We start from the raw sequence: 12,985 nt of genomic DNA on the forward strand, positions 1-12,985 counted from the left end.
GCACCCGCAGCGGGACTGGGAGAAATTCTTTGGTTACGTCCCAGCTGAAGATGCAGATGTTTGGAATTGGGGGCATGCAGCCCAAGAAGAGAAACCACAGTGCAGGGAGAACAAGAGGGGTGCACAGAGGGTGGGAGTTATGCAGGGATAGGGATGGTTGTGCTTGGGCTGTATTATTGAGCTGCATGGATTGGAGATGGGGTGTCACTCTTGTATTATGGTCCTATGGATTAGGCGGGTCCATGTAATCTCTAGTCAGCACAGGATCTGCCTGGGGTGGGGGAGTGGGAAAGATTGTTCTAAGTGACCTTTTGGTGCTGGCTCCATTTGCCATCACCAAGTGCAGTCAAAGCAGCTGTGTGCAGGGGAGGGTCTGGCCCCATAGAGTGAAATGTTTTAAATAAAAGCTTTACAGTAAAGCCAGACTACAATATTTTGTTGCAGAGCAGGTAAATTATGATCTCCCCTCCCCCACCCCTGACTCTGCAGTCCCCTCCCCTCAGAGTCTGTTTCCTCTTCTCCTCCCCATATTGGGAGGTTGTTGGCCTTAACCCTGCTGCTTCTCTCAGGCTCGCCGCCTCCCACCATTAATCATTTCAGGGTCCTGGCTTGTCAGTGGCTTTTCTGGTACTTCATTTTCTCAGTGTATTTTGTTTTCTCCCCTTAGACAAACATTGGCTCCATCTTGGTATCAGTAAATCCGTACAAACCCATCCCTGGTCTGTACAGCGCGGCTGCCATGGACCTGTACAGACAGCATCATCCGGGTGAGCTGCCGCCCCATATCTTCGCCACTGCTAATGAGTGTTACTGCTGCTTGTGGAAGTGTCAGGACAGCCAGTGTGTTCTCATCAGGTTAGAGACTGAAATATTGGCTAACCCCTGATTGAATTACACTCCCTACTCCCACCGCCCTGTCTGCGATGGCATCTCTAGTCCTACCCCTTATCTCTTCTATGCCTGCAGTCATGGAGATGCCCCACATTTGGTCCGACAGACCACTTATTCTCCATTCTCCTTTGTGTGGGACAATCACTTGTTCTGTTTGTTCTGGGTTTTGAGTGGATCGTGTCTGTTCCTTAACAGTGGAGAAAGTGGAGCTGGGAAGACTGAGAGCACCAAGTTGTTGCTCAAATTCCTGTCAGCCACGAGCCAGAACTCTCTAGGGGGCCCTGCATCTGAGAAGAGCACTCATGTGGAAGAAGCCATCATGGAGAGCAGGTACAGTTCACCTCCACAGGAGAGAGAACCAGTGAGCACTCGGGGACAGTGTCTGCAAGGATAAGAGGGGCCCTTGTGGCTGGGGCAGCTGTGTGACCTTTAGACACAACAGCCCTTTCACCTCACTGAAGTGCTAACTTCTGGAAGGCCAGAAGGGACCATTAGCTCATCTAATCTGACTTCCTGTGTATCACAGGCCACCAGCACCACCCAGTGCCCACACACTAAACACAACAATGAAAATGAGACCAAACTGCCACAGGAGGGAGCAAGGTGCACCAGTGCTCCAGGCCCCTGCAATGGCAGAGGAAGGATTAAATGAGTTATACCCAGATAATCCTGGCAAGTGACCAGTGCCCACAAGGGAAGTGAATCTCACCCTCCTCCCCCAGGTTACTGCCTGTATGACCTGGGGGAAATTCTTTCCCAACCCCACATATGGTAATCAGTTAGACCCTGTGCATGTGAGCAAGAACCAGCCAGCCAAGCCCCTGAGAGAGAGAATGCTGGATGCCACCTCAGAACCCTGGCCCAGCCCACCCCACCCCGTCTCCCATCTCTGGCTGTGGCCATCCCTGATGCTTCAGAGGAAAGAGATTAAAAAACATGCCAGAATACACTGGTCGTGGTGGAGGTGATGGTGGGGAATCCCTTCCTGTACCCTGAAGGTGGCCAGCTGAAACCCTGGGGCATGAACATTCAGATATTACAGTGATGAGGGCCATATAAGAACCTGAATATAAAAGACCAGAACAGAACTTCACAAATGGTCTTGGCACATCTCCACAGTGATGGTATTAAGCATGGACCATGTAAGAAAACACAGACCCTGGAAGTCCAGTCCCCTTGTAAAAGACCAGTACAGTGGCTGCTTCCCAAATAGCCCTTGGTAGTTCTGCGGGCCTGGGGCACTTCAGTACTGTTTTCTTCCATGCCTGCCCTTATGCATGAAACATTCTCCCTGAACTAATCTGTAAAACCAGTACCCTGTCCTCTTTCAAATGGTCTTCAGACCCACCTCCATCATGGGGCCTATGGTAAATTGCCAAATGGTAATGGCTGGGCAGGTGGCTAGCAGGGATAACTGACGTCACTCATGCCTTCAGTCTGTTGTCTTTTAAAACTTTTAACAGTGCATGCAGTGAGTCGTGTAACGTTACGTCCCTTTTGCTGTTTTCCTCCTCTTGTTTCCCCCCGACCTCAAGTTTGTTACATGGACTTGCTGTGTTTTGTTTTTAAATAGATTGTAAGTTGTTTGGGGTAGGGAGTGTTTCTAGTTGCTTGTGCAGTGCCTGGCATAATGGCATCCATCCTAGGCCTATGAGAGACTTTGTAATATGACTCTTAAAACTAATATGTAATCAATAGATTCCCCACTCTGGGTTCCATGCTCCTGCATGAGCTCAAGTTGGGAGCTCTTCATTCTGAGAGCTCTAAGCTGTTGGCTCCAGGCATTAGGGAGCTAGTGCACAGGACTCCTGCTGGTGCCACTGTGATCTTGGGGAGTCCCTGCTTTGGTCTCCTAGGAGTCTAGAGTGGTGATCACTCATGCCCAGCCTATTACTGCTGTTTTATGAAAATGTAAGTGACTTTCTCTTTCCAGCCCCCTTCAGCAGTGCTTGATTGTAGGTTGGCCTAAGGATTGCTCTTCTGGTCCCATCAGACCCAGATATGGCATCGGGGGTTGTGCTCCAGCAGGAGGTTAGGTGGGAATACAGTGCAACAGGGAAGACACACTTTTTAAAATCTGTGTCTTTCAAATGATGCCTATTGGAAGACTTAGAAGGGACCAGAGTTTCTTCAGCTGATGGCAAGCAGAGGAGTGTCCGAAACCTGGCAGCTGAAAAGATGAGCGTGAAGGAATGTTAAATGGGTCAGTAGGTTATTTCCAAGGAGAAGAGTCCCTGAAAGGACCTTTATCCTCTCCAGGGAGAGGCTCAGGTGTCCAGAGGCTCATCCCAGCTTGAGGTGGTGGCAGTGGTAGAAGCACCTAAAAAAAAGTGATAAATAATCAGGATAGGTCAGTTCTTCAGCGTGATCTGGATTGCATAATAAACTGGGTTCACTTGAACCATGGGTGTTTTTAATAGAGCTAAATGCAAGAGCCATACCAAGAATGTAAGTCCCATTTACAGAATGAGGGACTGTATCCTGGAGAACAGTGACTCAGAAGGGATCCTGGTGAAAACCAAATCGACTGAACATGAGCTCACAGTGCAGTGTGGCGGCCAAGAGAGCAGTTGTGATCCTTGGATGTATAAGCAGAGGAGTATCGAGAGGCGGGGAAGTGTGATTACCACTGTACACAGCACTGGTGAGACCGGTACTGGATTTTGCACCCAGTTCTAGTGTGCAGACTTTAAAACGGATGTGGGCAAATTGGAAAGGACTCAGAGAAGAGCTACAAGAATGATTCAAGATCTGGAAAACTTGCATTATAGTGAGAGACTTAATAAGTTTAGTTTATCCAAGAGAAGATTAAGTGGTAACTTGATCATGGCCTATAAGCTTTCTGATGACTGAAGGCTCTTTAATGTGGCAGACAAATGCATAACAAGATCTAGTGTTTGAAAGATGGAGCTAGACAACATCAGATTAGAAGTAAGGAACATGTCTTTTACAAGGAGGGTAATTAATGATTGGAACAACTTATTCAGGGGCGTGATAGATTTTTCATCACTTAGTCTTTAAATCAAGCCTGGGTACCTCTTTCTAAAAGATATACTGTAGCAGAGGTGATGGACTCAGTGCAGGAATCGCTGGGTCAGATTCTATGGTCTGTATTATGCAGAAGGTCAGACTAATTATCGTAATGGTCCCTGATGGCCTTAAAAAACTGAGTCTCCTGTCACTGGTTCCTTTTCTTCTCCCTGGGTAGCCAGTTAGACCAAAACTCAGATAAGATAGATGGGAATAATCCTCGGCTGTGCTGAGCTCCATGCTATACAAGTGCGGCTGCCATAGACATATGCAGACCCTCTACTGTAGTGAACGGTTCCTCAGATCTTTGCTACTGATGAGGGGCAGAGAAAAAGGTGGTGCTCAGTCATTTTTGTGCTTCTTGTGATCCTGGGGCTTGGCTGGGAGCTGATCCAGTCTCCAGCTCAGATTAAGTCAGTTTCAGGGCTTCTCTAACCTGTGCCAGTTAGAAGGCCCTGTAGGCATTTGCTGGTTGAGCACCCCTATAGTGTGTGGCAGTCTGGACCTTCCCTCTCTAGCCTCCAGATGGCACAGTCATACCCCCTCTGCCTGAGGCCCACAGCAGCTGGGGAATTCTCAGCAGCTGCAAGAGAACAGCTTTCAGGTCACTTTTTATGCTACTCCAGTGGCACAGAATGACCTTTTTGGGGCTGAGGAGCTGGGCTAATGAATACAGAAAGTCAGCAATGCTATTGTAAAATTGCAGTTCAGACTCTCTCATAATATTAACGGCTCTCCTGTGTGGTGCAATATTAGCATAACTGTTTATTCCTGCACCCAGGCACACATCCAGAGACTCCATTGGATTCTGTCTCCATTTCAAACAGTGCTATAAAATTGACATTTTGTTTCCTTGCTTTTTGTAAAGTTCATGCTTTGTATTTTTTCCAGAAATCCAGTCTCTGCAAACTCCCTTAGCAGCCCAACTGGATTAGTTTCAGTGGTGTTCTTCTTTGTCGTGTCCCCTTATTTTAGCTTCTTCATTAGAAATGTTAATGTAGCTCTCACATTTCCATTTTGCTTGTTTGGTCTCTTCAGGAGACTTGATTTCCAAGAGAGAGAAAATGTATGAAAATATCCAGACTTGTACTTGTTTGTTGTAACTTTATCATAGGACGTATCAAGTTTTGAGATTTTTGTGTGAAGATGCTGCTTTGTTAAACTGATATCCTTCCTCCAGGAAAGAAAGCTATTGCTAAAAGAATTTTGAAAGGTGCATAAAACAGGTTGTAGATGTTTTCTCTAATATTTATTTTATTTTCCCAGGGCTTCTACTCCATCCTCATCCTCCTCGACATCTCTGCTACTTTTGACACTGTTGATCATACCCTCCTTCGTGACATTTTGTCCTCCCTTGGCTTTTGTGACTCCGTCCTCTCCTGGTTCTCCTCCTACTTCATTGACTGCACCTTCAGCATCTCTTTTGGTGGGTCCTCTTCCTACCCTCTCCCACTATCTGTGGGTCCCACAGTGCTCTGTCCTTGGCCCCACTCCTCTCTTCTCCCTTTACATCTTTCTCCGGGTGACCTCATCTGCTCACATGGCTTCAGCTATCATCTTTAAGCCAGTGTGTCACAGATCTACCTCTCCATTCCTGATCTCTCCCCCTCAGTTCAGTCCCATATCTCTGTCTGTTTCTCTGACATCTTCTCCTGGATACTTTTCTCACTGTCCACTTAATTTTAACATGGCCAAAGCCAAACTCCTGATCTTTCCTCTGAAACTGGTCCCACTCTCCCTGTTTTCTGTCACTGTTGACAATACAACCATACTCCCTGCCACTCAGGTCTGTAATGTGGGAGTCAGCTTTGACTCCTCTCTTTTTACCTCTTACATCCATCCTGTGTCTAAATTCTGCAGTTGCTTCCTTTGCAACGTTTCCAAAATCTAACTTTTTCTTTCTCTCCACATAGCTAAAACTCTGGTTCCAGACCCTCATCATCTGCTGTCTTTACTACTGCTGCTTTCTCTGCTCGGGCCTGCCTGTCACCCACCTCTGGTGCCTTCAAAATGAAGCATCTAAGATCATCCTTCTAGCCTTCCTTCTAGCCTCTGTCACCCTTACCCCTTTGAATTCCTGCCCTGCATAGGCTTGCTGTTCTCCACTGCATCAAATCCAAACACCTTCAGGGCCCTTCACAGCTCTGCTCCACATATATGTCTGTACTTGTCTCTCACTCTGTTGCCTCCCCCATTCTCTTTGCTTCACTAATAATGCCAGCCTTAAATGCCTATTTGTCCATTCTCCCACAAATGCCTTTGCATCGTCCTCCATGCTGCCCCTTATGCATTGAATGCCTCACTGAGCTAAACTGTGTAGCCATTCCCCTCTCTTCCTTCAGATCCTTCCTCCAGAACCACTTCTGCCATGGTCCCTGCATGGAATCAGCTCTTCCGAGAGTGCTTGGGGTACTGCAGTCAGAGAGAGCTGATCTGATTGAATTATTCTTCATTTAGAAAATAATATTTAGAACCATCAGGGATTGTCAAGTTGGCAGTTAACCTAGACACCTTATTATCATTACCTGTGTCCTCCTTTCCCTTCTGTTTGTCGTGGGCATTTTGTTTCTGATTAGACCTTGATTTTGCAAATGTGTGTGTGTGGAATTTTGTGCATGTGTGGTGTCGATGAACCAGTGGGACTACTTGTGTGTAAAATTACTCATGTGTAAGTGTTAACAGGATTGGAATCTTAGAGTGTAAGATGTCTGGGTTGGGGACCATGTTTCCTGGTGTGTTTGTGAAGCTCCAAACACCATGGAACCCGATCCTGCATGTGCTCTCTGGGTGCTATTGCAGTAAAAATAATTCCATTTTTGCCTTTGCTTAAAGCCTGTTTTTCAAAGGATAAAGTATAAAGCTAGGGCTTGAGGTTTCCTAACGCTTTCCCTGCATTTCAATATCACTCCCTTCACATAGCTAACCTTGTCCAAAGTCAAGACAACCTGCTGTTTTCTGCAAATTCCAGCAGTATTTGATCTCAAATAACATTGTATGTCATCATTTTTTTACATTTTCCTAATCCTGAACCTGCACAGAGGAGAGTACGGCGATCATCCACACATTCAAAAAATACATTTCTCAGAGTGATAATGCAATCCTCTTTGTTAAAAAGAGTTTTAGGGTTAAATGTAAACTTTACAGAGCATTCCTGCAATGTGGCCTGGACTTTTTCTTTGTTTTTTGTTTTCCCTACTGCACTTTTAGTCTTTGTATTGGTTAAACTATTACACTGAATAATTCTAATCCTGGTCCCATTTTGCCTGTTTGAAAGAAGTAGGCTTTTCCCCTTGAAATATAGTTGCTATCATCCTGCAGACCAAGAACCAAAAGTCTCCATGCAGCTCACTGCAGTATAATCCAACATTGTCCTGGCAGTTTGAGCCAACAGGATGATCAGGAATGTTGTTTTTTAAAACAAAACAAGGTTTTTTTTTTAATTTCCTGATCAGACTCATGTTTTAAGACTCTAATCCAATTGGGAGAATATTCTTCCTGAGCTGGAAGGAATGGCATAATGCTCTCAGCATAAGGTTTGGAATACATTGGGGGAGTGTGTCTTCCTCCATGATTGGAAAGCACTTAGTAAAATTGGGACCCAATCACAATTGTAAATAACAGCAGCATAGATGTTCTAGAAGACTGGTTCATATTCCAGCATTGTTATCTCAGCCATTGATCCGTACAAAGCAAATTAATTGACCATGGATATTTCTTGTGTTATGATCGTTTGAAAACTCTGAACATTATCCACCTCACAGTGTTGTAGTTATGCTCTCCCATTTTCAAATGGGGAAGTTGTGGCAAAGAAGTGGCTTGCCCAGGGCCATAGACAGAGGTAGTGTGAGAACAAGGGCTGTGACTAGTCCTGCTAGACCACCCCTCTTTTGATTTACTCAGAGTCCCTACAGGTTAGTACGTGTGGATCTTCAGCCTGAAACATTAAAAACGGAGGCCTTGTCCATGCTGAATGGACACTAAAGATCCCAGGACAGTTTTCTTAAGACAGGGTTTACCCCAAACTTCTGTGACCTTTCTGAAATTCTTGGGCAGCAAGAGCCCAGTTTACCTCTACATCCTAGTGTTGTATTATGCCCCCTATTAACAAATTCTTGTCCTGGCTCCTTTAGTTTCCACAGCAGTTCAGGCACAGCCAGGAGGGTGGCTTGTTTGGGGCACGAGATGTCCAGACAGAGCGAGTGCTGATTGCGCACAAAAACCATGGGCTGACGTAACTAATCCCAATCCCAGGTATTTAAAGCCCATTTCATAGTGTGTTCTAGCTGTCTCCTGCCAACACGGCCAGTGTCTCCCCGCCAGCTCCTCCTAGCTTATCTTACCTGCTGTTTTCTCCAGTCCGCGGTCCGTGCTGTGGTGAATGTAACACTGAGATGACAGAATGCGCCTGCTGCAAAGGGTGAACGGCTAATCCTGCCTACATCACACTGGGGTTGGTGCCCCTGTTCAGGTCCATTACTGTCTTCCTTCCCCAGCCCTATCCTGGAGGCCTTCGGAAATGCCAAGACCGTTTATAACAACAACTCCAGCCGCTTTGGCAAGTTTATCCAGCTGCACTTCTCCCAGCATGGACACATCCAGGGAGGGCGCGTCACCGATTGTATCCTTTCCTCTTGCCGTCCTGCCACGTCCCGCTCCAGGGCACACCAAAGATGGAAGGAGACAGTGGAGCTGAAAGTGGGTCAGCAAATTGCCCTGTAACAGTGTGATTTACTTTGTGTCTTACTTGGGATAGGTGAGGCCATGTCTACTCTGGCCCTGGGAAGTCTGCCTTGCATCCATAGATCCCTAATATCTGTGCGTTAGCTGGGAACAAAGTTTAGATTTCTATCCCAGAATATCATCAATACTTAATCCATAGACGTTTGTAAGGGACAGCCTGTGACACCATTTAGTTCATGCTGCTCCCTGGAGGAACACCAGAGGGGATTGTTTGAGTATATTCCCTTGGTCAACAGAGCCAGGCTCTGGCTGGGAGTAAAGAAGATATTGTCCACCATGTCCGAGCCGCACTGGACATTAGGAACAATGGCAGCTGTAGGGAGCCAATTTAAGAGCTGCCCAATGCCAGTGCACAGGGGCAACTCTAAAATATGCCAGGGGAGGATGGGGCACAGTTGAGCTCTGTACCTGCACAATCCCCACTGCTGGAATGGCTTAGACATGCCCCCTACCTCCTTCCCGTCACACTGGGATTGGGGGTGGTAGGTGTAGAAGGCAGCTGGATGTCAGCAGAGAGTTATTTTACATGGTGAATCCTCTACAGGCCATCTTTGGCTGCTGTGAGGCCCCTTTGTGCAGCTTCCATGGCACAAAGGGGCCCTGGCAGACTGGAGAATCTGGTCCATAGATTCGTGTCAGCTAAGTTAGTGACTTATTGTGGGAGAAATTTTGGCTTGCGTGACTTGCCCAAGCTCAGACTTGGATCCCTAAAGGTAAGACCCCTGAATAAGTGACTTGATTGTCAAAGATTCTGAGCACTAACTCTACTACTAACTTCCATGGGAGTAGCAGGTGTGCAGCACCACTGAAAATAATTCTTCCTTGTCCAAATGCAGTTGCTGGTGCTGGGTTTTTTTTTTTTTTGTTTTTTTAGAGGAGGAAAAATATCCAACACTTGGGACAGAGTGAAAGCTCAGCCTCTCCTCTCCTCTCCCACTTTCTGCAGGTAAAGACTTGTCCATCTCAAATAGAAGTTGTGGGCATAAATCACTAGGAAGGTTTTCTGGTCTGTGTTATGCAGGAGGTCAGACTGGATTATCATAATGGGTCACTTCTGACCTTAAAATCTATGAATCTCTAACTTCCGTGACCTTGCTGGTTACCCTTGGTTTGACCTCTCTCTCTGCCTTGTGTTGGGCCCAATTCCTCCTCCACACTCTCTCTTAAATAATGCTTATGGTCATTCAGTGCCTCTTTCCTATAGCCTGAGGTCTGGTCTACACGTAAAACTTAGGTCAACCTAAGTATGTTGCGTAAGGTTGTGAAAAATTCACACCCATGGGAGACATGGTTGTTGACCAAAGCCCCAGTGCAGACAGGGCTATGTATGGAAGAATTCTTCAGTTGACCTAGCCAATGCCTTTTGGAGAGGTGGATGTACTACAGGGACAGAAGAACTCCATCCACTGCTGTAGTAAGTGCCTGCACTTCTGCAGCACTGCTGTAGCGTTTCTAGTGTAGACACACCCTGAATGACTTGGTACTCTGGTCCCTGTAACTGGATTAATTCCCATGTGGATTGGAAATTCTGTGACAATTACCAGAAAATCAGATTGTGAGGTCACTCGAATGCTGTTTTCCCCTTAACCTGATGCTCAGATTTATTGGAGAAGGTGAGTAAAGTTTGTTTCTGGGGGAGTGCCACCGTACCCTCCCTTTGTTTTGTGAGCCCATCCATTCCCTCTCTCCCATAAGACGGTGTCCAAGCAGGGCTGCCCCCTCTTGGATGGACGCTGCTGCCTCTGTGTCCAGTCCCTGGAGTGAAGGCATCACCTCTCCAGGATATTGTTGATCATGTTCTCTTTCTAGTCATTGCAAATGAGAATGAATGACCCAGGAGGAAGAATGTTTGTTCCTGGAGAACTTTGTTTTAATGTTCTGCTGCAGAGAAAGGGCCTTTCAACCTCTTTCCTTGCAGCCTGGGTCCATTGAGGTCCGGCTGTGGCATTGAAAGGCTCCGGTTCTTTCAATGCCATTTTTTTAAAGGGCTTTTATTCTTTTCCCAAATAATCTGTACTCTGCAATGACTGATTTTTGGAGTGCATGTGGATTAGGCACTACCATAGTCAGAATGTATCTGTCCACCATCTTAACATCTGGCCAAGTGATCTATGGTTACATATTTTGGCAGGTATGGCAAACCCTCTCCTACCTCTTTGCCCCTTGTCTCTCATTCCAGAGTAAGGAAGGCAAGTTATGACTAATATAGCTGCTAGCAACTTTTCAAAAGGGCACATTTTGAAGGGTGTACTTAGCCAGAGAGATTCAGCTGCTGTGGTCCTTGTTTAAGCACATTTTGAAGTTAGGAAAGTACATGGAACACATTTGTGCTGTTTCATTATTTATTATACTAAAACATCATGCTGTGTGTCAATTAAGGATGGTTTATGTGTAACATACTTAATGCACAACCCCATCAGCAAGGAAATTAAAAGTTAAGGCAACCAACAGAACATGGCCTCTATTCCCTCATCTTGGGAGAGAGACAGCTCACCACTAGCACGGCCATAATACATATCCACAAATGCACCAAAACTTTAAACTTTGCCCCAGTAGGAGTGGCAGCCTTCCAGCACCTTCTTCCACAAATTCCACTCCCATCACTACCCCAATAAGCCCTGACCCCTTTCTGAATAGTTTTTAAAAAGGCAATCATACGTCACCAATCAATTAGAATTCTATGAGGGGGGTCAACAGGCATGTGGACAAGGGTGATCCAGTGGATATAGTGTACTTGGACTTTAAGAAAGCCTTTTATAATGTCCCTCACCAAAGACCCTTAAGCAAAGTAAGCAGTCATGGGATAAGAGGGAAGATCCTCTCAGGGACTAGTAACTGATTAAAAGATAGGGAAAAAGAGGTAGGAATAAGTTGTCAGTATTCAGAAGGAAAAGAGGTAAATCGCAGGGCCCACCAGGGATCTATATTGGGACCAGTGCCGTTCAACATATACATAAATGATGTGGAAAAAGGGGTAAACAGTGGGGTGGAAAGTGTGCAGATTATACAAAAGTACTCAAGATAGTTAAGTCCAAAGCAGATTTTGAAGAGTTACAAAGGGATCTCACAAAACTGGATGAGTTGACAACAAAATGGCAGATGAAATTCAGTGTTGATAAATGTAAAGTAATGCACATTAGAAAACATAATCCCAACTATACCTACAAAATGATGGGCTCTACATTAGCTGTCAGCACTCAAGAAAGTCACTGTGGATAGTTTTTTGAAAACATCCACTCAGTGTCTAGTGGCAGTCCAAAAAGCTAACGGAATGTTAAGAACCCTTAGGAAAGGGATAGATAATAAACCAGAAAATATCAGAATGCCTCTTTATAAATCCATGGTACACCCCACACCTTGAATACTGCATACAAATCTGATCACCTCATCTCAAAAAAGATAGATTAGAATAGGAAAAGGTATAGAGAAGGGCAACAAAAATGATTAGGGGTAAGGAACAGCTTCCTTCTGAGGAGAGATTAAAAAGACCGGTACTTTCCAGTTTGGAAAAGAGATGACGAAGAGGGGGTATGATAGAGGTCTATAAAATCTTGACTGGTGTGGAGAAAGTGAAGAAGGAAATGTTATCCTTCACATAATACAAGAGCCAAGGGTCACCCAATGATATTAATAGGCAAACAAAAGGAAATGCTTCTTCACACACACACAGTCAACTTGTAGAACTCCTTGCCAGAGGATGCTGTGAAGGCCAAGACTATAACAGAGTTTAAAAAAAAGAACTAGATAAGTTCCTGAAAGATAGATCCATCAGTGGCTATTAGCCAAGATGGTCAGGGATGCAGCGGCATGCTCTGAGTGTCGCTAGCCTCTGTTTGCCAGGAACACTCTGTTCATTGCCTCTGAAGCACCTGGCATTGGCCACTGCCGGAAGACAGGTTACTGGGTTAGATGGACCATTGTTCTGACGCAGTATGGCTGTTCTTATGCACATCCTCGCATTTGGGGAACACTGGTCTCACAGAAATTCTGGTATTCATCAAAGTAGCTATTCCTTTGTTGAAATGAAATTGAATGACGGTAACTTGTAAAACATGTTCTCTGTGCTTGACATCAATGCTCTGCTTCAGCTGCAGAGGATGTTACAGGTGGGCTATGGCAAAAAGTGCATTGTATTCTGCTAAAGAGTTCAACATGCTCTCTGCGTACTGCACTAGAGCATAGTTTCTCAGCCTGTGGTACGCCTACCCCTGGGTACCTGGGGAAGAACAGAGTGAAGGGGAAGCAGGCGGCAGCCGCCGGCTTCTGGTGAAGGCGGGCGGCAGCCCCCTGCTTCCCACCCGGTCACAGCTCCCAGGTGGGAGCA

The 12,985-nt window shown here is 45.8% G+C and overlaps 1 protein-coding gene across 1 annotated transcript in view; it reads left to right on the forward strand.

Annotated features, from left to right (window-relative positions):
- The window catches only part of LOC137161235 (unconventional myosin-X-like), a 279,065-nt gene that overhangs the window by 56,992 nt on the left and 209,088 nt on the right, over positions 1–12,985 (forward strand). Inside the window, exons 4-7 of the mRNA XM_067560340.1 lie at positions 668–855; positions 1,087–1,221; positions 8,415–8,539; positions 10,261–10,274. Coding sequence (XP_067416441.1) covers positions 668–855; positions 1,087–1,221; positions 8,415–8,539; positions 10,261–10,274 — 462 coding nt within the window. The remainder of the gene's footprint in view (positions 1–667; positions 856–1,086; positions 1,222–8,414; positions 8,540–10,260; positions 10,275–12,985) is intronic.

Source organism: Emydura macquarii, unplaced genomic scaffold (assembly GCF_026122565.2).
Source record: "Emydura macquarii macquarii isolate MOO-44397 ecotype Brisbane River unplaced genomic scaffold, CSIRO-AGI_Emac_v2 contig_2288, whole genome shotgun sequence".
Taxonomy (NCBI): Eukaryota; Metazoa; Chordata; order Testudines; family Chelidae; genus Emydura; species Emydura macquarii.